This window comes from Sebastes fasciatus, chromosome 1 (genome assembly GCF_043250625.1).
Source record: "Sebastes fasciatus isolate fSebFas1 chromosome 1, fSebFas1.pri, whole genome shotgun sequence".
NCBI classification, from domain to species: Eukaryota; Metazoa; Chordata; class Actinopteri; order Perciformes; family Sebastidae; genus Sebastes; species Sebastes fasciatus.
In genome coordinates, this window is record NC_133795.1 from 32505503 (window position 1) to 32531923 (window position 26421).

General features: G+C 41.1%; 1 protein-coding gene across 7 annotated transcripts in view; it reads right to left on the reverse strand.

The window, feature by feature from the left end:
* kcnab2a (potassium voltage-gated channel subfamily A regulatory beta subunit 2a) overlaps positions 1-26421 on the reverse strand; it is a 109339-nt gene that overhangs the window by 41024 nt on the left and 41894 nt on the right. For 3 of the 7 annotated variants that reach the window (XM_074643797.1, XM_074643815.1, XM_074643806.1), the window contains exons 2-3: positions 25397-25564; positions 21784-21825 (exon numbers count right to left, since the gene is read on the reverse strand). In XM_074643797.1, coding sequence (XP_074499898.1) covers positions 21784-21825; positions 25397-25473 — 119 coding nt within the window. In that variant the 5' untranslated portion in view covers positions 25474-25564. Of the gene's footprint in view, positions 1-14510; positions 14789-21783; positions 21826-25396; positions 25565-26421 lie in introns of those variants that run through there. The other 4 variants (XR_012594934.1, XR_012594935.1, XM_074643768.1 and 1 more) reach the window with 2 other exon arrangements.

The following is a 26421-nucleotide window of genomic DNA, read 5'->3' on the forward strand; positions in this document are numbered from 1 at the left end:
ATAGCACTGCTGAACAAATCTCAGTGTAAAGAAAAGAAATTCATCTCCTCCCACTCCACATATTATCACAACGTCCTCCCTTGAGTCGCGGCCTTCGTCTCCTTGCTTTGATTAAGTGCCTGATTTGTGGTTATCCCAAAAATCTACTGAGCTGTTAAAACCCCTCTCCCGACACTCAATCAGTGTGAGTGAATGCGGAGCACTGATAGGGCCCGGCCCTGCACTTCATTCAACGTGCGGGGGAGGAGGAGGAGGAGGAGGAGAGAGAAGCTGGAGACATACAGCCGAACATGTGTGTTTCTGCGATCACGACTACAGCGTAGTGGAAACAACAGCTCTCTTTTTCAAGAGCGTGCAGACGGAGAAGGAAAACAAAAGACGCTGATATTCAGATTCAGATTCACCATGTAGGCCAACAACTGTAAACACAAGCAAACAGCTGTGATGACAAGCTGCGGAAATGCACCTCACTTATTGATCATCCTACATCCTTATAACCATTACGAGAAAAGAAAGCTGCAGAAACACACACACACTTAAAATGATTGGTTTTGTTCTGTTCATCCCTACAGCCCTGATCGGGAAGAAGCATTGGAGATCAATGATGCCATACCATAATGAAGCCCCAGTAGTCTGTCGTGGCCGACGGTGTGCGAGACTTTGCTCGTACAGCTGACCTCTCCCGGCTTGCAGCCCACATACTGCAGCTAAGCAGCTTCAGTGGCGGAGAGGTGGAAGACAACTACTGTACTTTCATCGACAGAGCGTTAGAAACTACTCTGACCACAGAGGTACAGTGGGGCATCCGTCATGAGCAGTGATCCTTCATCACAACGGCAGCATTATCTCTAAAAATAGTCACTGGCTCTCTAAATCAATTCTACACTGTGAGCCTAGACAAAATACAAAGAACGCCCTTAGCTACTGAAAGGGGGAAAGGACTCCCAAATTTCATATTTGCAAGTGTCTCATTCGGTCCTTCACTAATTTGCTCTCAGGGGCAGTCTGGGTACCTCCATCGAGCTGGGACTGGCACATGAACTGGCATCCAGAGTTGCTGCAGGGTGCTAGGCCTGATCTGTCTAAGTTAGTTTAGCAAGCACTGGCTTCCTGCCCTCTGTAAGGACTACTGCAGAGATCCTCTGCCATTAAACAGGAGTATTACATCTTAAAGCAAAGAGTCCTTCAAGCTGGGTAACCAGAATAATGTACTCAACTGCTTCATCTCACTCTAGCTCAGCCGTCTTCTGTGTACATCTCGTAGGTTGATCGCCTCACCTACTTTAGGAGCAACGAAATTCAGAAGCTTCCGTTACCACTGTTTTGCACTCGGTGGCTCACGTTACCGCAGTTTCACAAGCGTGTCGGAGATCTACGGTGGCCTTCAGGTAACGTGAAAACGCAAAAGCCTCTCGCTAGAGCCAGTGTGTGGTTTGTCTGTTCTGTCCTACTGTAGAAACACGGCGGACTTGGTGAAGAGGACACGCTCCCTATGTAGATATGAAGGACTCATTCTAAGCGAACGAAAACACAATGACTCTTAGTTTCAGGTGATTCTACACTAATGAAAACATAGTTATGAATATTATATTCCATTTCTGCTAATAGATCCCACCAAATGTTACACACTGTTCCTTTAAGAAAGCGTATCAGGCCTGGACAATGTTGTTTGTGGCGGGCGGTGGTTGTTAGTGCGGTGTATACCCGGTTGTAGAGGATGACCACAGTTGCATCATGTGTAACTGCTGGCCAGCTGCCCAATGGAAGTTCAAGTTCCACTTTAATTGAACAACATTAGTGAGGATTTGAGTGACCGAGTGAAAAGGATAGCATCCCTGAGATGGCGAGGCAGAGGAGTGTGTGTGTGTATAAGTGAGTGGGTGAAAGGGCTTAAGAGAGTTAATGGAAAGTGATGTGAGTTCAGACAGATTGACAGAGTTGATCGACGGATGTCGTAATGCTTTTCTAGAAGCTTAATGCATCCTGAGGCTGAGGCTAAACATTTCTAATGGCTGACTCTTCCATCGCTGTAAAGACGATGTAATTATCTGAAGCAGAAAAATATATTATTATCTTAGCATTAATCTTTTCTTTTGTTATATAAATCAAATAAAAACTGTAATGCCTGATCTGAAGGATCTAAACAGTGTTAAAAAAAAAAAAAAAAAAAAAAAAAAAAAAAGAGGCAGTATTGAAGGTTTTAAATAGCTGTCACAAAGAATGCTGAAAATTAGGTTTAGCGAAGGCTAAATACTATGTCAGCTTTTCTGGGAATTCCTCAGAAAACAGAAGAGTGAAGAGAGACGCAGGTCACATCTGTGAGCAGCGAGTGCTGCGATTCTTAATTCTCCAGCGAACATGACAGATTCCCCGCAGACAGCAGGGCTCAGGAGGAGTTGTCGTTTCAGCTGTCCCCGCTGATACATCTAACAGAGCGGGAGAGCTGAGGCAATCAGAAATAGCAGACAGGGAACCCCTCTTATTATGTAATATAGTCTTTACGATGCCTTTTGGCTTTAACCATTCTCAGAGGTTATGTTAGTTGAAATACGGGGAAAAATGGTGACTATAAACAACATATTTGTAATGTTTATTGTACATTTAATGGGTTACTATAGTCAGATAAATATCTAAGAAAGAAAATGTGTTTCTGATACAATGCATTGGAGTACATACTGCACACAGTGTGAGTTTAAGTAAATATGTTGACCATAAATAAACAGCAGTGAGCTCACAGCCATGTAGGGATTTCAGGCAGCACGGCTTGTGTAACAAAGTGTGCTTACACCAAACAGGGCTGAGTTACACAGTCCGAGGGAGAGAGCCTACTAATGTGAGAAGAGGAGAGCGTGAGTGGAGGAAGCAGAATAATCTGTCCTGTTTGACAGAAGATCCTCCCGCCTGCCTGCGTGCATTTGTCATACCTAAGGTTCATACAGAGGAGCGTTGCTAGGCAGAAGTGCTTTCTATTGCACACATTTCAGTGGGAAGATGTGGCAGCTGGCTCTCGGAGCTCTTGGCATCTTCTGTCCAGACTGTTTTAAGAGACTTGAGTTCAACTACTGGTGAAAGGACCTGGGGCCTCATTACAGAAAAATACCCTAACTACTTGTCCTATCTTAACTTGAGTTTCAAAGAGGGGAAAATCACATCCTCCTCTTACAGAAGCAATTATTAAACACATGGCTGTGCTCAGACCTCCTATCTTATCTTAACTTAAGACATCCTAACTATGACTGTAAATTTGATTCTTCAATCTGCACTCGTCCTGTCAGGCCTGTATCTTTGATTAGACTGTACCGGCAGGCTACTTGAGATGGAAAAGACATAATATCAATGGCTCTCACTTGACTGGCTAGCTAGCTTGCAATCATGGACAAAAAATAAAAAGATGGACGTTCAATTTTAGCTACGAGGTGTTGGAGGCACTAATTGTGTCGGTGGAGGAGAGGAAACACCACCTTTTCAGGAACTTTTCTTCCAAATCATCTCAATTACACCTCTACAAAGTCGGACGTAGCACGTCAATCAAATTCCAAAATAATCGTTTTGGCACTTTTGGCAACATTAGGGATGTCCATAACTAACCGTTTAACCGTTAAACGACATTAGGCATTTTAACCGATTAACGCTATCGGTTAAAACGGTTAAAAGAAATGTTAATAATTACCTCAAAAGCTGAGCGGCTCAGAGGAGCAGCTCGTCACTTTAAGGAGAAAAGCTGGTCCACCTTAACAGCCCACCTTAAGAGGCGGAGCCGGAGTTGCAGGATACAGGAAGTTGTCTCTGGCTCGCTTGAGCTGAGCGGAGTTGTAGTTTTGTAGCATTTATTCACCGACAAATAAACTGTACACACACTGCTACACCTACGTTCACAGCTATAATGCCACCAACAACCTCACACTCACCGCCAACACACACACGGTCTGTTGGAAACTTGCTAAAGTTACGCAGACTACATGTGCGGCGGTGAGCACGAGGCCTCTGGCAATGTTAGAGCTGCTAACGTAGCACAAATACACACACTGTTTGTTGGCCACTCGCTAAAGTTATGCCAGGCAGACAAAGTATTGTGACACCTGGCAGACACACAGCTGACAACCTGCTAAACTAAACTTAATGTGCGGTGGAGACTTTTACTGGGAAAGTGGCTCGCGACACTACACGCAGCATCGTGGCTGCTAAGTTAACGCTCCCGGACGGTGAACTGGGGACTCCCGTCAACGAATATCTGTTGTGCTCCTGCAGCTGGTACGAGGCACAAATTTTGTCGGTTAACGGTTAATAATCGGTTAACGAGGGACTGACTACCTTTACAACATATCAGGTCAAATCATTAAAACATACTGTACTGTAGCTCCTTATATGACCTGGAACAATTTCAAAGAAACAAACTTGTGATCATTGCCCCTGAACACCTCTTCAAACAGATACAGCTACGCGCTGCTGGCCCAAATACCCCTAATATTACTGTACATCTGCCTCTAACATTTGGGTGCTGTTTTCACAGTGAAAGGTCTAATCCGTATTTTTTGACAGGTTCATTCCCAAATACAGTAGAGCTTAGTTTAATCACATTTAAACACGACACCACTTGCCTGTACCAACTGTCAAGAACTGCTAATTGTATTAGCTAATAAAAATGATTAACTAAATCAATAGAGATGGTTTCATAGAATAATTGATATAACAGAAACATCTAGTGTGTCTATTGTTGGTGAGTCATTTTAGGGTAAGAATTCAGACAGTTTTCCGACTCTCCCATTTTCACTTTCACAAAGATGGACGACACTGAAAATCTCCAGTTAGCCAAAAGTAGAAGGATGAATCAGCTATTCTAATATGAATGTGTTTTATTCACTCACATTTGAGATTCTCTCAATACTCACAAAATTACCGGTTTGTCTGGTCGCACCTGTCCTGTTTGATAATGCCGTAAGTAATAAAGTGAATCACATTTGCATTCAACTTACATTGCTGCCCAATTTACTGAAATATATTATACTATATAGAACAGGCTGCTAGTGAAGAGCCGATTAGAAAGAACCATTTTATGAAAATCTACCGGTATTGTGATGTCCTTGACGATCGGCATGTCTGAAGGCCTACGCAGATCTATTACAGTGTATGACCCATAGCTTTCTAGAAAATGCCATTTGATCATAAGCTTATGATTGTCCTGTCACACCAGTTATGCATATGAAACAGATGGTTCCTATTTATTTCTCCGCTACTGATTCGGTCACCCTGAACGGCCTCTAGCTGTACAAATATAGAAAACAAGGCAGCTCAATAATGCCGTCAGACTGCGGTTGGTAAATCCCTGACCTAGACATGCTGAGAAGTCACACCAGCTCACACCTTTAGCCCAGTGGTCCTGCCTGAGGTCTCGGTCTACACCGACACTACTGTATGACTTAATAAACCTTAATAAAGACAAAGGAACAATCTGAAAGGAAATATCAGGCAGAATAGATCATAATATGCACAAATGCTACACATTACCAGCAGAAAACAAGAAGGGAAATGGGAGACAGAAAACGACAGAAGAAAAGTAAGTTTGTTTGTACAATAAGAAATTAGGTCAAAACTGTAGTTTTGGAGAGGTGGATTCAGCTAGATTGGATATACTGATAAAAATAAGGACCATACGAGACTAAACAGAGCAAAAAAAGATGAATATGCCATCAGCTGATGCTTAGTGCTATGAGCAATGTGGGGAAAAGCATGGAGAGAGTTTCCTATCAAGCAAAGCAATGAACGGAAATAAGAAATAGGTTCCATTAAAGAGAGGGTGAGTTGACAAAAAACTAAAATTTTAAACAGCATCTGTGTTTTATGCTCTACAGCACAACACCACCTGCATCCAACAAATTCAGGACCTGGTACTGCTGCATTTCTGAAGGGTCGGTCAGGCGTGAAATAGAAAATTTCCCCATGCATTAAATTTGCAAGAGTGACCACAAAACCACAGAAATGTACTAAAAGCTTCGGTGAACTCTCCTTCTTCACCGGGATAGCCTTAGACTTGTGAATGAGAAACACTTTGGCTAAGTATTCCCTAACCTCATTTACTCTACTGCATGTTGAGACTTAGATCCATCGCATTTTCCGTTGCTTAAGGGCCTATTGTAATTTATTATGGAAACATGAATAAATCATGGTCTGGTTCCTGATAAAGTCAACACTGACGCAGCACATTCTGATGTTCAATGAGAAGGTCAAGAGTGGAGGAAGGCAATAGACATGGCCTCGAGGAGAACAAACAAAACTTCACATTTTATTCAGAGATGGTACTCGACAGTTTAGGAAATATGTGCTGAATGTTTGTTAAGTAAAAACTTCCGTGGGATCCAAAGCGACAACAGCACAACTCTAAAGCCCGAGTGTCTAAAAGGGTGAGGACAGTGGAGAGGGCCTCCTACCTCCTGTCACTACTGGGTATTCATAAAGTACAGAGCAATCCCCCTGCAGCCTCCAGTGACACACACACTAACACACACAGAGACACACACTCTTTCAGACATAAAGAGAAAACACACGGTTAATGCAGACAGGCATGAAAGTACATGTGAGGAAGAGCAATGTTAAAGGGGAACACCACCTATATTAAGATCAAATATGTTATTTCCATGGCGGAAAGTTCAATCAATATGTGTGAACATGAGCTACTCTCTTTCAAAGCCAGAAACCGGAGGAATAAGTCTCAAAGATGTGATGTCATAGGGTATAAAGTCTGGAGCTGCTCCATAGATAATGAATGAGAGACTGATTTTGTGGACCCACAGCATGTTTGTTTTCTTTTTTTATACCCAAATGAGCTTTATTCTACTGTAGTGTTGTCAGTTGTGAAACAGAAAATGTTCTCAAATACTCAGATCATCCCCTGGGTGCTCTCATTGTCGCCTATAACATCTTTCCCCAATTAATTTATTATTCTATAGAGCAGTTACACACTTTATACCCTATGACATCAGACATTTTAGTTTGAGCGCTCTAGTTTTTGGATTTGGGAGAGAGTTGTTCATGCTTACTAATCAGTTTGGACTGTCTTAGACAACATCTAAGACAGTCCAAAGTGCTGTGTCGAGCACAACGTGCTCCAGGGATGACGTATTTTTGTAGGCCAACCAGTAAGTTAGCATCACCCAGGGTTCCCTCAACAAATAGCCAATGGGATTTTTCCATTGGGTTTTGGATTATTGCAGAAATTAAGCTCTGTGGCAAACACACGTTTATGATACTTACACATTTTGTTCCGTAAGATAATCTTCACAAATGAACACCACTTCTATGATTTTTGAAGCGTGAATGCAATCGTCGGAAGTAAAAAGCTAACGCTATAAAGGAACTACACCACGGTTGCATGAGCGTGAGTATACAAAACAAGGCTGTAAAGGCGGACGAGTCGGCGTGATGACGTTTAGTAGTCTCATTTAGCCACTTTGTTAGCATTCGCCTTTTTTAAGGCACATAAAGGCTTCAAAATTCACGAGTGGGGTATTATTGATGTATTTTATGTCGTAGAACAAAACGTTAAAATCTCTTAAGCTTGTGTTAACCACAGACTTTTATTTCAGGCATCTAACTAAAAACACATAAAAAAAAAACACATTAACTTCCAGACGAGGGAACCAGAAATGCTAAAAATGCTAACTCATTTGCGGGTTGTAGGACTCATTCCTGTAGCACTCTATAGAAACCCCATCCCGATACAGTACTCCTCGCTAAAGTTCAGCAGTGTGATGAAGGAGAGTACAGGTATAAAGGTGCTCTTACTATTTTAATTTGGGAATAGCAAACACAGGGCCGGTGTTGGCATGTGTTGTTGGATATCAGTTATAACTATAGAAATCACTGGAAGGAGCAGCACTAGAAAACACCTTCTATTTCTCAAGAATTTACATGAAACATGTCAAATAAAAGCAACAGTAACTACTTCTTACGAGCTCTGTGAAGTCCACGGCTGCGCTTCTCGACATAAATACAACCAAATACAAATGCTTACGATTCAGACAGCTGCAACATTGTAAATAACCAATGATGACAATGACCAATGACACTATTTCAAGTTACAATCCTCTGGTGGCAAATTCAAGGTAAAACTACACACATGGCCAATTCAAGAATCTAAAAACAGTGTTCTAACCCTTAAACTGTGATCATGAGGACATCTTGTTCAGCTGCCATAAGAGACACATTGAAATACAACAGCAACTAAAATAAAACAGAATTGTCCAATCCCTGGCATTCCTACCTCTTGTGCCCACACAACATTTCTGACTAGAAGACTTTGACAGGCTGTCAGACCAGGCCAGACAGAGATGGCTCAAAAAGGGAACTGGAGAGGTCGCCACTGGAAACCAAATCTATATCTATCCAAATAGCGAAACATCATCTTCCACTCCTGTGACAAAGATAAAGCACAGGCACGTCTGCAGCTCTCATCGATGTAGCAAGACTGTGAGGCAGTGGGCTTGAGGTAAAATAGTGATTTAACAGGTTAAGCTGCAGCCCGTTCAGCTGTATCCAGCTGCAGCTGTGGATACGAGTGTGGTGCTATATTTAGCTCTGGAGTAGGGGATCGCCTCAAGAAAAACGTCACAGTTGCCCGGGCTGACACACACATGCTGCAGTGCTGCTGAGACTGAGGGAAAATAGTTTACAGTTTAGAGTGTCTCGGTGGGGATTCATGTCCCCACCAAAATGTTTGTGTGTGTGTGTGTGTGTGTGTGTGTGTGTGTGTGTGTGTGTGTGTGCGTGTGTGTGTGTCAGCGAGAAATAAGTGAAATAGATTGTTAAAGTGTGTGTTAGAGTAAGGGACAGAAAGACGTGTTTTCATGTGTATTTACTGACTAAGTGAGTGAAGGGAAATTAAAGAACAGCTACAGTCTGGTAAGTTCAGAAAATTGCATCACTTTACTGTAACGCAGCCTTTAAAACCAGGAAAAGACAACACTCATGTCATATTACGATATCCAAAATCTAAGACGATATCTAGTCTCATATTACGATATATCAATATAATATTGATATATTGCCCAGCCCTACTTTGAGGCAGAGGCAATTAACTTATAAGAACTAAGAAACGTTCCTCCATGCTGCCACCTGGCGACAGGGTTGCTATTTTACATCAATCAATCAATCAACATTTATTTGTATAGTCCTTTACAATAACCAAAATGTACCCAAAGTGCTTTACATTAACATCAAGAAATAACAGGAATAAAAACATTACATATCATAAAATCATATAAGGTACATAAAAAGCACAGGAAAAATGTCACAGCGCTACTAGGTATTAAAGCCAATTTAAATAAAAAAGTCTTGAGCTTAGATTTAAAAAGTACTAGGTCAGTCACAGTGCGTATATCAGGTTTTAGTCATCTTTTGGTCTACTTTTAATACCAGGCTGAGATAAATAGAAACTGATAAATATTAAAACTAGTTGGCCAGGATGTTCAGCAGTGTAGGAGTGCAAAGAGTGATGCACTCGCTGTGCTCAGTGAAGCAATTATAGCACTGAGTGCAGTGGGAGGCATTTGGAAAGTGTCTCAACTGTTAAAGTGGAGCATCAGCACCATCTAGTGGAGATCAGTTGTTATTAACAGAGAACTACTCATCATGGACTCAGTGGATGTAATATACAAATATATGTTCTTCAGTTCGCTAAACAAACATGTTCAAACCTCAACATGTATTTGTTGTGTTTAGTTTCTTCTTTCTTCTGTTGAGGAAAAACTGAAGAGACCAATACAGATTTCTTTTTTTATAATCATTATTTCTGTCTATGTTTGCTTCAACTTGCATGAAAAAAAATATATCTGCAACTATTTTGATTATCAATTAATCATTTCAGTCATTTTTCCAGCAAAACTGTCCGTCATTCTCTAGTTGCAGCTTCTCGAATGTGAGGCTTTGCTGCTTCTCTTAATTTCATCTCACTGAAACTGAATATATTTTGGAAGATATCCCCCCTGGGTTCTGATTTTTAGACTAAACAATCAGCAAATTAAACCTTAATGAAAACAATAATTAGTTACAGCCCTAACCTTTACTGATCAATATTTTTTCAGACTAACAATGAATCAAATGACTGCATTATAGAAGTAATAGTGCTAAAAGAACAGAAAATTAACACCCAACATTGGAGCTCCACAAAGCTTTCTTAGCAAACTGTTTTGGTTTTCCTGCCCACAAATTTGCTGTGTGGCTGAGTCTAAGCTGCTCTAATCATCCCCAGAGGTTTCCAGCATAGAAATCTCTTTTAAACCCACTGAGCACCACCTGACCAACACTAAACGGCAGACAGAAAAAGTGTCTGGTGAACATAGTTGAGCATCTCGCGGCTAAAAACATTTTTCTCTGAATTCAAGAGAGCAAATAGTGGTCTCACATTTTTTCAGGTAGTCATAAAATATACAAATAAAATATTAATGTTCCTCCGAGTTTGCTGCGAGTTGTCAGTGAGCCTGTGATGTGGTGCTGACTGTGCATGTGTCTGCTTGTTTTGATATTTTTCTGCCCCCTAGTGGCTAAATCTCGACTAAGGCACTTTTTTATTCAAAGGATCCAAGACATACTGTGTCCACCTGCACACCAAAGCTTTTCAAAATGAGCAGGAGAGACATACTGTACATCGAGGAGCAGCTGTGGTCAAACGTAGCTTTGCATGTAGGAACGTCTAAGTGGAGGTCATTACCCTGTCCATTAATGTTAAGTCACTCTAAAAATCTATACGAGATCTATACGAGATCTAATAGGAGACACATGGCTTCCTGTCTCGCCTCACTGAACTCAAGCTGGCTCCTCTACCTGCTGCCTGGCTCTTTCAGACGAAGGACATAGACACTAGGGAAAGTTCTCCAAATGGGCCTGCTGAGTGGGAGTATTTTGTTTCAAGGGCAACATAATGGAAATAAAGTAATAATTTTCCTTAATTTGAATTACACAATATCTCTAAGACCATTAGTACTCATTCAGTCTTGACTAGTATAGGAGTATTAGATTAATCAATCATGTCGAATTGAAGTAATGCTGATTATACTTATATTTAGAGCAGGGAAAATGAATCACGTGCTTTTCTAGTGGTGGAAAACAATATCTCCCGTTATGAAAGGTCTACCAAAGAACAAAGAGGAAAAATGTGTGTAAGTATTAGGGCTGTTAAAGTTAACGCGATAATAATGCGATAACCCAAATTTGTTTTAACGCCACTAATTTCTTTAACGCAACTTGCGATTTTTAGGTTGTAGCGGGTCCTTTTTAAATCTAGAGTGAAGATACTGGTATCATATGAAACTAGGAAACCTAATGAATCCATCGGTGCCAACAATGTTATACTAGCTTGTCGCTAAGGAGGCTAAATAACGCTCCAAACTTGCATTATATTTTGGAGAGGAAAAACTGTCATGGCCATTTTCAAAGGGGTCCCTTGACCTCTGACCTCAAGTTATGTGAATGAAAATGGGTTCTATGGGTACCCATGAGTCTCCCCTTTACAGACATGCCCACTTTATGATAATCACATGCAGTTTTGGGTCAAGTCATAGTCAAGTCAGCACACTGACACACTGACAGCTGTTGTTGTCTGTTGGGCTGCAGTTTGCCATGTTATGATTTGAGCATATTTTTTATGCTAAATGCAGTACCTGTGAGGGTCATGGTTTTGTGTTAACTGTTAATTAATTGATTCCCAATAACAAATATATACATAAATTTGCATAAAGCAAGCATATTTGCCAACTCCCATGTTGATAAGAGAATACTTGACAACTCTCCCTTTAAAGGGACTATTTGTAACTTTTTAAGCGTATAAATGTAGCGGGTCGTCACACATGCGCGTTCCCATATGCGCGCTCGCGTGTGGCTGGAGCCTCGTCTCCGCTGCCTGCTCTCCTTCACTCAGAATGCACGCGCGTCCTCGCTGTCTCGCTCCACCTCTAGATGTGAACGCGCGCTCACTCCACACTGCAGAAGAGTTAGTTTAGCTCTGAGAATATCTAGTGAATGCACACGGGACGTTTGTGCAGAAATAAATGCTGCAGCTCCTCCAGACCAACAGAGCTTTCCCGTGTCTTGTGAAGTGACGGAGCTCTACAGAGAGTTACGTTACCCTCTCGTTACCCTCTCGTTACCGACCGGGTGCCGGTGTCTCCTCTGCTCTCTCCGGCTGCGGGCGGAGAGAGCAGGGAGACACGCTGGAGAGCCCCGCTGCCTCAGCCTGCACTTAGGCAGGAAAAGCCAACACTAGGACCAGATCTAAATCATGTTCATGGAGAGACCTTCGTCTGGTCAGCTAACATTACTGCCAAGCAGCTGAAATATAGAGTGATATTGTGCTTTTAGCTGACGTGTGTCACCTCACTGTTTTGAGTGATGCTCGTTCAGGTATATTTAGAGCAAGCAAGCGCGAGCCCGACGCTGACTTTCGTTGATTTCACGGCCACAGGTGTCGCTGTTAAGAAGCATTTCTGAAAGTTACAAATAGTCCCTTTAAGGTTTTGAACAGATAAAAAAAATGTGAGATTAATTTGCAAATAATCGTGATTAATCATGGATAATCATGCGATTGAATATTTTAATTGATTGACAGCTCTAGTAAGTATGCATGCAGAGTATTGAGCAAGCCAGAGAGTTAAAAAGAAGAGAGAGACTATATAACTAATATAACCTTTTTGCTTGTGTTTGTTGGAAAATGTGATGTCAGGGCTAAGAATGGTTAAATGCTGCTTAGTAGCAATGCTGGCCCGCCTTCCTGACCACACACCTGAAATAATGATGAGTTTGACTCAGAGGTCACATGTACATGCTGACCCAATTGCAGCACTAATTACAGAATTGCAGGCGATCACGATACGAGAAAGACATCCGTTAGATGAGCTACTACTCCGGTGGTAAATGGATACCAACGGTTAAATACAACACCACAAAGAGATACCACAAATCCCACTTAGATTTGTTACTAGGTCCATTAGAAAGATAAAGATCTCCAGTGTTACTGATATGTAAATTTGATGGTTACTGTAGGAGGCTCTCTGAGGTCTAGGAGTAAAGAAGCACACATGCTCTTTGCAATATTAAACTCCTTTTCTACACACACGCTCGCAAAGCTGCACCCTAACCCGCCATGGGCCAGTGACTGAGCTTTACGCAACGGGGAGGTAACTAAGGGCGAGGAAACATGCCAGCACGGCGGTGACACACAACACTGCCTGTAGATGACAGTAAAACTTGGTCACCCCAGACGTGGTAACAGCAGCCAGCCATACCTGCGTTCTAGTCACTGGTCTCGGTCAAAAACAACAGCAGCCATGCCTGCGTGTGATGAAAGCTATCCATGTCCACGTCCATGTCGACAATGGCAACATCAGTTTAACAGGCTTTATTAGCCAACGCAACAGCCGTTCAGCATGCTGCACGGGCTCAACCCTTTGAACAGCAACAGTCCATCAAATAGGCTGTTTGATTAGCTGTCACTGTGTTGAGGACACAGATCAAATTAACTAATTAACAAACTCAAGTCCTGGCGTTTGACTTTTGAACTAAAGCTTGGCGCACTGACATTCAAATCACACAATATTTTTTGACAGACTGCCATGACACGGCATCGATGATGATGTGACAATATTTTGCGTATGACTGTCTATCACAGCCTTGTTTTCAGCTTAGTCACATTATTTTATCAGATAAAACAATGGGATTGTTAATTGTTTATCTTAAGAAATAGGAATACCCCAATCCTTTATTTTACCTGAAAAATTATAAATCACCAAATTTGAAAATACACTTACACTTCCTTGCCAAGAAGGCATGCGGTGTTTATCAGCACTCCAATAACAATATTCAAATAAGATCAGAAAACATTACAACTCAGACGAAGCAAATATTTAAACCTATATTACAATATTATGACAAAAACAAAATCATACATGATATCTAATATTGTTATATGTATGTTATCGATATCTCTCAGTTGAGATTTGAACACACAGAAAGGAGTTATTTCTGTTTGTCTTTGTGGGGCAGATTTCTCTGAGCAGTAATCAGGAAAGCCAGAGAAGAAGGGAGAGTATCTTTGTGATCAAGGGGAAAAAGAAAAGAAAGTCTGAATGAGATTTTTAAGGGGCCAGGTAACTCCTTACGGAGCGGTCTGTCCTTCCCATGTAGTTGGGCAAATATGCCACCGACCTAGATGATTAAAATAAAACCTGAGCCCCAGTACCTTTACATGAGTGCAGTCTGACCAGAGGACAGAGAAAAAACTGTAATGATATTAACAAAGAAGAGACTTATAAACATGTTCCTTACAGCAAATGGTACAAAATATTTATTTTTGAGGCCAACCTCAACAAAAACACCGATACGATGCCACACATCTGTTCAGTAGACCCTCAAGTATCTGACCTCCCTCGACCACAAAACTGCTCTCACCTGCTGGTTCTCAGCCCCACCACTGTCCGGGTCTCGGTGGTATCCGAGCCCTTGTCAAACCTCTGCCCCTCTCTTACCTGTACTTCATGCCTGTCTGATAGGACACACACTCCTCCATGGCCAGGCCATTCATCTTCATGAAGTCTTCCATGTTCTTAATCTGAGCGGCGACTTTCTGATCCCGGAGTCTCTGCAGCTCAGCGGGGTCGGGGGGCCTGGCCGGTGGCTGATTCAGCCCCTGGTCCGAGTGGTAGCGGTTGATCCCGCTCCGGATGCTGTCGCTGTATGTCATAGACAACATCTTGCCGCTGCCGCTGCTGCTGCTCTTTCGAACACCGCTTGGCACTGCCGGTTTGGGGATCTGCAGGTTTTCAGGAGGACAGTGACTGGACTTGCGCCTGCCGGGAATCCCCCCGGGGCCGCCGGCGTACCCTCCCGCAAACATGCCCCCCCCTCCTCCCTCCTTCTCTTCCTTCTTGTGATGCTGAGGCGACCCGTGCAGTCAAGATTAAAGTAGGGAGATGACCGGAGCGAGGAGCCGGCAGAGTACAGCCACCTCCTTAAATAGCACCTGCTCCCGTAAAAAAAACAGCTCTCCTGCTCGGGGCAGCACACGGCCATGCATCCTGTAATCAGAGTCGCACGGCATAGCCCCGCACCACCCTCCCCTGACAGGTACACAATGGTAGGGTTACACTGATAGGGAGCATTCAGGTGACTTGCTGGTGATTAAGGAGCAGGACCAAAGAGGGCACATGCTATCTACCAGAGGGGAGGCATTCAGACATGCACCAAGCAAGAGGGGACGACCTGGTCTCACTTCTGATTCTGACTAGACTAAGAGGGAGAGCCAACAGACAAACTTTCTGAAAGTAGTCCACGATACAATTCCACAAAAAGGCACAACGAACCCATCCGGACTGGAAGAAACAGATGTGCACAAGCACTAAAAGAATCCCCAAACAACTGCACAATATGCACTTGTGATGGATCTTTAATGTAGAGTTGGGCTTTACTTCAGGTTCAGGAGTTCAGGGAGCTTAAAGCAACTATGTTTTCCATTTCAAGAAGTTTAGTCTTCATTCTTCTGTTAAACACACAGACTCTTTGATTGAGTTATTTGATTCTTTTAAGATTCAGCTCTACAAAGAGTGTTGTGCTGTTATTTAATCAATAGAGGGCAGCACTGTGGCAGCTCCACCCATTATATCTGTGGTTCCACCATCACTACAAGGAGGCAACTTAACGCTGAATGCACTAGTGAGCACTGGCAACAAACCCACTCTCTTGATAAAGGCAATGAACTGTATGACACCAAGACTGCAATTTCATATTAGTTACACGATTAATATATAATACACTGACCTGCAGACCAATGCTATTCAAATACACATTTACTCTAAAATATGACTTCTGTGAAAACATGAAATGTAGAGAAAAGTGTAACAATTATTTTACCGGAAAAAAAATAAGATGATTGTCGGAGAGATGCAACAATTAATCGACTTATCGATCAGTTGTCAACTATTTTGATAATCAATTAATTGGTTTGAGTAATTTTTTAAGAACAAAAAGATTCTCTGATTCCAGCTTCTTAAATGTGAATATTTTCTGGTTTCTTTACTCCTCTATGACAGTAAACTGAATATCTTTGAGTTGTGGACAAATCAAGACATTTGAGGACGTCATCTTGGGTTTTGGGAAACACTGATCGACATTTTTCACAATTTTCTGACATGTTATAGAAAAAACAACTAATTGATTAATCGAGAATATAATCAAGAGATTAATCGTCAATGAAAATGATCCTTAGTTGCAGCCCTAGATTGTAGCCATTTATAAAAAACATTTGTCTAGAAACGAAATACAAAGACATTAAAAATACATGCTGAAACTATATTCCAGGAAATCTCTTTCTTAGTTATTTCTCATTATAGCATACATAGCCATGATTATGATTTGGAGATTATAGTTAAATTATTCATTAAATATTAACATAAGACATGGTGAACACTTTCTGGCCTAACATAACGGATCGATCCAAAATGACTTAAGGTGAGATTTACAACAGCATTTTAATTATGGCAATTTAAATAATTACTAAAATAAAAATGCAATTTATCTTATAATCCGTACCCTCAACAAGAATTACTTGTTGTTCAGTTTGGGTCTTTGTCAATGCAGAGTTCCTTCTTTATAACCAAATGAGAATAAGGATATGATATTTCACTGCTGGTTTGAAATAGAGCTGCAACGATTAATTGATTAGTTGTCAACTATTGAATTGATCACCAACTATTTTGATAATTGATTAATCTGTTTGAGTCATTTAAAAAAAAAGAAAAGTCAAAATTCTGATTCCAGCTTCTTAAATGTGAATATTTTCTGGTTTCTTTACTCCTCTATGACAGTAAACTGAATATCTTTGAGTTGTGGACAAAACAAGACATTTCAGGACGTCATCTCGGGCTTTGGGAAACACGGATCAACATTTTTCACCATTTTCTGACATTTTCTAGACCAAACGACTAATCGATTAATCTAGAAAATAATAAACAGATTAATCGACAATGAAGATAATCTTTAGTTGCCGCCCTAGTTTGAAACATACCGTGAGCTCTAAGCTGTATTGATCTTTTAAAAGTCTACTGACAAATACAACACTTGAACAGCACTTCCTTTGCCTCAAAACAGCACACAGTTATAACACTGACATCAAACCTCCATTTAAAAAAAGACAAAGTGGTAAAAAAAACTAATATTAAATCCAACACATTACAAAATACAGACTGTAAAAACCTCCAACCTCTATCTGTTTGAAATTCTAACATGGAAGAAAAAATTAGCCAAACCGTTGATGCCATCATGACTTGGATCTCTCCCACAAATCCTCTATTACTTTCCCAAACCGCTGGTTTCTTCGCTTAGAGACAGAAGACATAAATAAAGGAGGAGACTTCAAGCTAGGCAGCATGCATCCACACACCCACACACACACTCCTCATCACTCCGCCAACCTCTTACACACAAAAGACACACGCAAACAAACACACTCTCGACGTGGTCATGAGTGCAAATCTTTCCTCAAACTCACCCGGTTTCTTGGGGGTCGGCTCATGAGCGAGGTTGGTCTGGTGCCTGTCTGCTCTTATAAACACACACTGCAGACAGTGATGGAGCGGGTCCACCCAAACTGGGAGTGTCTTACTAGGAAACGTCTAAACCAATTAGTGAATAAGAGAGTGCATCCCTTCCCTCCCCTCACCACTTGGACCATACTCTATCGCCACAACCAACACCTCTCCTCCTCCCCTCCCTGTGAGGTCTCGTGGAAGAAATCCATTTATGTCGTTTAGTGGCCCGTCTTGTTTCTGCTAACCGCAGCAAATAATATCAGCCCTGAATTATTCACCAAAGCTTTTGCGCTAAAAGCCTCTGATTGTTGTTCCACAGGAAAGAATACTAAGAGCTGGACAATAATGAAGGCCTGAGTGTTGTGTGTGCACATGAAACACACACACACACACAAATGTACACGTTAACGAGCGAACACATACTGTACGTATACACACACACTGAAAAAAACAAACCGCCAAGCATGTTCGAGTACTCTCTAACTAAGGAATTATGAAAACCACACCGGTTAAGCACGCTATGCTGCATCTCTCTCCAACACAGCCTTGTGTTTGTTCAAGTCAAGGTCACAATCAGAATCAGACTCTGATTCTGTGTAGCTGCTCTGTTCTCGTCTTATTAGTTACACAGAGGAAAGAATCCAATGTACTTTGATCAAAGTTCTTTCATCATCATCTCTGACAGTCACTAAAAAACTAATGGACACCTCTGTTTATCTGTATAAGAGTATACAATTATAGTAACAGACACTAACTTCAGACATACTTGGCAGTAGTACTAAGTAATCCAGATCTCAACAAACATACACTAAAAGCACATCATCTGCCTTTAGCGGCATATTTTTGGTGCAGTGTATTCACACACTGGTGCTCCATGGTTTCTACAAACAGATGAACAGTCTGGACGATATGACCACAAATTATTTATCATTATAATCACAGTTTTCAGTACTTCCCAGCATTATATAACAATAACTCTTTATGATAAAATTAATTAAATTAACACGACCTAGACCCAGGCAAGTGATATTAAATGGACGGATTAATCAATTCAAAATTATGAATTAATTTAAGTTTATTTAAAGGTTCAATTAAAAATTCAGAGCATTTCTATTGCCTCCACGCAGCTCTCAACATGGCGACGGCTGAGCCGGCAGCTCGCAGCTAACGTTGCTGAGATAACAGTGTTTACCTGAGGGGGAACCGGATGGTGGGCGCTACGCTTCCGCGACGACACCGTCTGTCGGGACGGCGTTATCAGCGGTAACTGCCTTATGAGTGCAGGGCAGAGCGGCGGCCATGAGCCAGCCAGTGGGGCTCACATGCACTAACATGCTCCAAAAGGCACGCACGGCCGATAAGGCTATGTCAACAAAGCACAGAGAAGCTCTGATTACAACACACACAGAGGGAGAGTGACTTCATTCTCTGCTCAGGATGACATTACTCCTCTATATCTTTACATAGAGAATAGCTGTTTGCTCTGAATGTCTTATAGAGAACCTTTAAGTTTCTGCTACAATCAACACTTGTCTTTAATAAGACGATGAGCTTCCAAGCTATACTGTACTTAGCGGTAGTAACAGTGTTTGCTCTACTGTAGGTCTGATGTAGCCGAATGAAACTCCACAAAAAAGGATTGAAGTGCTTCTGCAGTACGAGAAAACTGATGAGCTATTTTGGCACAGCTGAGACCAGTGGTGCCACTGAGAAGACAAAGATTAATCAAGCCAACCTCCTGTATAGATTTCACTCCCGCCAAACCCTCTTGCACATCGCATGGTACATAATGAAAATAGCCAGTCTGTTTGGATATACTGCCCTTGCCCTAGTGCACATGACCGAGCGATTTGAGTTGGTCATTATGATTGCAGCATTAAAGGGGATTTTTACAATTTAAGTTCCAACCCACCTGGACATTAGAGATGTTTCCTAGTAATAGAGTTCACCTTATTATCAACTTTGTGAGCTAAAACAATCCATACATTTGAGTGGTTATACTTTATTTTGTAAAATAATGTTTTTCCTTGAAATCCGTTGATTGAAAAGGGACTTTACACATGGACTTGGTAATTTGCCAAGCTGGTACAACCTAGTTCAGTTCTCTAAGTTATGGCTTTCATAGCAGACATTTTACTATTTTTAAAAAAATATTTTTTAAACCAAAATCAGCCAGCTCAAGCGGATGAAATATGAGCCATAAGAATGCTAAACTGTACATATACCTGTGACCCGTGGGATGCATTAAATGAAGCACTTATTTCTTCTTTTACATTATTTATTTTCCCCTGACCCATAGACATGGGACATAGAGAGGTCAGAAGTCAACGGGCTTCATCATCGGAAAGCACTCAGTCCCCTGAAAACTGTAAAATGGTTTAACGATAGCCAGAGCCGGAAATACTTATCTAAGAGCATTCTTAGCACAGAACCATAAAGACAAACGTTAAAATGGCTCTGAATAGATCATGTCATAGACACATACAACTGATTAAAACTCATGCCGGAGAGTAAAGCAAAACAGGATAAAACTAGAATGGCACTCGAAGAGCGCCAACCTCCGCCAAGGTGCCTGACTTTAAAAACAGATCACAGCTCTCAGCTGGCGGTAACGTGAGGTGGTTGGCTTATTATTAACACGGTGTGTTTCCGTGTAACGTGTCGGCGGATGCCTCTCTCATTCAGCAGCCTTGTTATGTCTGTATAATGTTACACTACGTTGTCTCTCATCCCGTCATCTACTCATACATCCACACACCTATCTCTCTGCTCGAAGGATGATGAAGGCGTGGTCATGCGTCATCAACGCGTCATCAGTTACACGGCACATGTGTTATACCCTGTGGTCTTAATGCTCAGGCTGATCGGAATTCTTAAAAATATTCCTGAAGCCGGATCATGATCCGAATCCGGATCGCCACCAAAATCTAATGGATTGTTCATTGTGCTACACTCCACCCCTCCAAAAAACTTCATTCAAATCCATGTCGGACTTTTGGAGTAATCCTGCAAACAGAAGGAAGGACGATAGACAGACAGACAAAAAAACAAACCAACCCCGGTGAAAACAATACCTCCTTCCAAGGCCATAAAAGACAAGGTGGGGTTGAGACAAAGTTGGCCAAATCTAAACATTGTCAACATGACTGTGGACTTGAACTCCTTTCAGACTTAATTTGCATCCTAGTGAGTAGTAGTAAGTGTGCTAGCCATCACACACTCACTGTGTGTTATAATGGTGAGATGACTGAAAAGAAACTTCCCTTCCCAGCATCAGCCCGTTAGGCTGTCAGAGTGATAGACAGACAGAGATAGGGGGCTTCATCGATCCCCCTCACGTAGGCCAGAGGAGCAGCTAGTGGGACGGTTTGCACTTTAAAAAAGGACAGAAATGTGCGAGGCGCCAAGATAAAAATCCGATAGTGAGCTCATTACAAGCACATCCACATAGTCAGGGCTTTTTATAACTGGATCAGCAGAATAAGGCCTGATATCAGACCATAAAATATGATCCTACTCTAAAGCAGCAGAAAGACTGACCATCTAAAAAGGCACACCACAACCCTACTCTAAGAGAACACTGTCTCATCTCTAACACTGACTGACGGATCAGGTTGAACTCCCATGAGGTCAAAAATTAATATAGAAATGATGAATAAAGGAAATGACTATCTGCTTAATCATGTCGAAGTAAAAGACAAAACAAAAAAAAGTGTCTAGAAATCAGCTCTGTAAGGAGCTTCTTAGTCACATGTTGAAGTTTGACAGGAAAAGCCGGTGTCGAGTTTCACTGCTGAAGAAAAACGGTGAAAAAAACGAAAACAAAACATTAAAACGCAGACAGTTATTGTTGATTCAAAGGTTTTGAGAGCAACCTTGCAACAAAATCCATCATCATCACCCCTATCAGGTTTAAGCTGGATAGTGCATTGCCAGCTAAATAGTAGATGATAAGTGTTATCTATGCTGCAGAGGTTTACTAATGGATGTATGGTTTTAAATGACAGAACAGCAAGTCTCTACAGCAAGGTTGTTATAGAGAAATACAACTAAACACAACATTTTATAAATACATACCGCACATATACAGAAAAAATACACTTCACACACAAACACGGATACAAAAAAAACACATATATATAAAAGAAAATTCTTCACTTAAAAAACCTGCTTTGCGACAACAGACAGTGACTGGCAGATACAGACAGACAGGTACCTGTAGAACTGCAGCTGTCGTTTGGGGCTCCCATAACGAGCGCTGAAGACATCAGGCGGAAGGAGGAAAAAGGAAAGCGTTGATTAATATAAGCAGGAAAAGGAAGACGTTAGTAGTGGGGGAAATTTGATACAGACACTAAGGTGACGTAAGATGTTGACTGCCAGCCAAAGGTGCTACAAACTGTGGAAGAGCAAAGTAGGAAATAGAAAATACTGCATTAGAAACGACACAGATATAGTGCATTAAATATAACATTCACAAAGCCTTGTTTGTTCAGAATGTTCACTGGATTCATTTATGTATGCTAGAAATGTCTGAGCGATATGACCCTAACACACAATCACTGTATAGTAGGGCTGGGTGATATGGAGACAATCAAATATCCAGATATTTTTTAACAAATACCTCAATATGAATATTGCGATGATACTGTAGGGATGATTATTGGTGCTTTTACAAAATATTTACACAATGAGATTTTTGATAAATAATCATTAGTAATGTGGATATAATGGCGAAGTGGGTAAAGGCAAATAATAGAACAGCTAGAACCGTCTGGTAAGTTCAGATAAATGACTAAATCTAATACGGTATCTAGTCTCATATCATGATATTGATATAATATTGATTTATTGCCCAGCCCTACTGTATAGTCTTCACAAAAACAGTTACCATACTACATGAAAAGTGCAGCTATTTGTGCATGTTTGAAGACAAAATTAAAAATCTTCCTAGTGTTTGCACAAAACCTAAACTCTTCAAGATCTGAAAATTACAAAAAAATCTCTTCTCAATGTTTACTTTATACTAAAATCAAACTATGAGTGGGTAAAATGGATTGGAAATAGTTCACAATATTTTGAGATACTGTTACAATTTACATATAGATTAGAAGATTTTGTCTTTTCTGGTAATACTTGCCTGTTATGGTACAGACAACAAATCAAACAAAACGCCTTTCACCGTCTTGAAATTAAATGTGTGACAACAATACAAGTTGTGACCTTTGAGTTCATTAAGCACAAGAAAAAATCATTTTCTGATCACTGTTAATTAATCTACTTCCAAGCACACTGTGCAGTTCCTAGTTATAACAAAAGGTTTCAAATATAATTGAGTTTAGACCATAAATCACTCATCTTCCACCTGCACCTCTGTTTTAAGAAGAATCATTCTGCATTAGGCAAAGCACTAGACACTACAACATCCATTACCTACACCTGTTTTGTTTGCTTCCTCCCAAATAACTTGAAAAGTATTATAATTCAAGTTAATTCAATTAATTAGACAGAAGCTAATGCAAAATACCAAGAGTTAGATAAAGAGTAAAAACAGAAAAAATATATATTTATAAAACAGAGTAGTTGACAATATAATATAACATATTATGACAGTACTTCCATGGCCCTAGTGTTACCCAGGCATTATAGGGTTGCTTAGGTGTGTTTACCAACTACAAGTTGACCATCACAAAGACAGGTTTGATGTTTGATGATGTTACCTTTTTGAAAAAAGTAGCAAAACATTTTAAGCTTTTAGTGTAATAGCAAAGTTACGCTGTGACTTGCAGGAAATGTGTGGAAAAGTAGTGGATGTAAACTAGTAGTAGTGAAAATTATGAATGGTACTGATGTGCTGGTAACAGGCTGCTATACTGTGTCCCTCATCTTCCCACTGAAGGCAAATCAAAATCATGTCAAAAAATCTCATCCACTTTTTCTGTTATGTTACACCAGTATATAAAAGACAAGAGTCAATAGCTGTCCCATAGCTTTAACAAAGTATCACAAAACCTATAGCTGACAGCCACTGCAATGTGAAACACCACCATAAAGCTGCTTGAGAAGAAGAGTGGAACAGATGCTGTATATGCAGATGGGCCTCCGGCGCCACTTGCAGGTGAAACATCAGAGTGCAGGATAATCATTAAAAATTAGGCATGGGTGTCCATGCTGCTGTTTCCACTGAGTAAACACAACATGCAATGAGACGAGTGAAAATTAAATATGCTGTGATTTGCCTGCATGTGACTGTGAGTGTGAGTGAGAGTGTGCTCGCTCTGTGTCGCAATTTCAGGGACCTGTTTCAGACTTTACTAGTTAGGGAAAGCAGGTGCATTTGTTGTTCCTAATGCATTCCCACCAGGGTTAAGTAAAGGTTAGATAAAGGTTAGGGTAAGGCAGGTAATGGTTACAACTTCACGTAATAAACATGAATCACAATGTCCTCGATAGTGGTATAAACAATAGGTAAGTGTGCATATGTTTGTGTGACAGAAATACAGTTTGTGTACTAATTCTTGGTTGCACATTAATAATTCTGAATTAACTAATTCAGTCTGTGCTTGGCTTGATACTAGGGATGCACCGATACCGATACTGGATCGGATATCGGGCCGATACCGACTCAAATACCTGGATCTGATATCGGTGACAGTGGGGCCGATATATTCAACTCGATTTTATGTTTATATACTACGTACATTAAATACTGGAATTTGAATTCCTGTTTAAGTTTTGACCAATTTGTTGCTGTATTAAAAATGTTTACACTTGAATTGTAATTCCTGTTAAAGGGGCAGTAGGCAGTATATCTTTGGCATCATTGGGCAAAAATTCCACAATAACTTTTCAGCATATTGTAATTCAAGTGTTCTGAGAGAAAACTAGACTGCTGCACCTCCTCATGGCTCTGTTTTCAGGCTTTAAAAAATCTAGCCCGTGACAGGAGACTTTGACCAATCACAGGTCATTTCAGAGAGAGAGCGTTCCTATTGGCTGTGCTCCGGTCATGTGACCAGTTCCTGGCGTTCCTTCAAGCCATCTCAACCTGATCTCAACATGGCAGCTGGATCACAAACTCTCATTTTACAGCTAAACCGTACACTACAAGATGATTCTGAAAACATTTGAGGCGAGAAATAGGCATTAACGTAACATAATATTGATTCATATTTGATCAGCGCTGCCTAGTTTGACCGTTTGGTCAGAGTTCACGAGTGATTGACAGCCGGCTCTCATAGACAGCAGATGGACAGCAGATGGTCAGGTCAGCTGTGACTGCTTGTTTTCCTCCGGTCTGTGAAATCTTGCAGATGCCGTTAGGAGCACCGGAGGACACCGGAGGACACCAGAGGACACAGAGGCACATGATTTTTTCCAGGTTACCTGTCTCATGTACTACTGTCAGGATATAGTGACCGGTTCAGTCACTTCCACACAGTGAGGCATACAGCTTATTAATTAAACACTGGTATCGGATCGGTACTCGTTATCGGCTGATACCAAAAGCCCAGGTATCGCTATTGGTATCAGGACTGAAAAAGTCTGATCGGTGCATCCCTATTTGATATTAATGAAAAAGTATAAAATTATCATGATACTGTGACGTAAGAATGAGCAAGGACAGGAGTCAATTATTTCTATCAAAACAGTGTTACATACTAGACACTGCAACACCTAGAAATCAATTATTGGTGATATTTTAAATTACAATTTAAATCCAAATAGTCTGTTAATTGACACATCCTCAGTGACTGGCATATGGGCATACATGCACATGTACAGAAATGTGTTGTGTCTGTATACACAGTACACGCCCAGCAACTCACCTGTAGATCATGCCCGGTGAGCCAGTCTGTCGGAGGGAGAGGCGAGCAGGGGAGTCGGTGGTCGATTCAGGATACATGGAGGCAGGAGGGAGGGGATGTGGCCAGCCTGCCGGGGGTGGTGTTCTTTCACCGGGACCACGGGGTACAGTTTATCACCAATCAGGGTCTCTGGAGAGGAGAGAGAGCACACTTTTGTCAGTTGGTGGTGGGGGTTTTGTTTACACAACAATATAACCTCAGTGTTTCCCCGACGCTTAGGCTATAGTTGGCCAGCCCTCTTAATTATATTTGGCCCGCCCAAGTACCGTATTTTTCATGCTTATTTGCCATTTATTTATCAACTATCATTACAACAAATTACCGTACTAATCTATATACAGTATAACATATGCCATACTATACAGATCTCCACAGCCTGCTCTGTCCAGCCCCATTTCACACCTGAGGTTAACACTGCACCCTATTAACCACTTCCACTCCTTGAGGGCGCCGGCCGACTTTACTTTTTTCAGAGGCTGTAGCGGGATGTCAGGAAGAACGCTAAATAATACTACAAAGTTATGCTAACTATTGGTGAGGAAAAACTGGCATGGCCATTTTCAAAGAGGTCCCTTGACCTCTGATCTCAAGATATGTGAATGTAAATGGGTTCTATGGGTACCCACGAGTCTCCCCTTTACAGACATGTCCACTTTATGATAATCACATGCAGTTTGGGGCAAAAAACATACAGTTCAAATGTGTTATTTTTGCCTATTCTAAAATTTCTGGCGTGTTCGTTATGCTATGACAGTTTACCTAGATTAGATTTAAAAAAAAAAAAAAAAAAAGACAACAGACACTCAGGCAAAAAGCAAGACCACAATATGTTATGCCAGGAGACTTCTCACATCAACTGAACACAACTTCCACCTTACTTTTGGCTACAGTAATCAGTCAGGAATTTCTGACCATCCACACTAAAAGACTGCCAACTAATATCATGCATATTCGGCAATGATCCAACACGTCCCAGACAAGGTCAG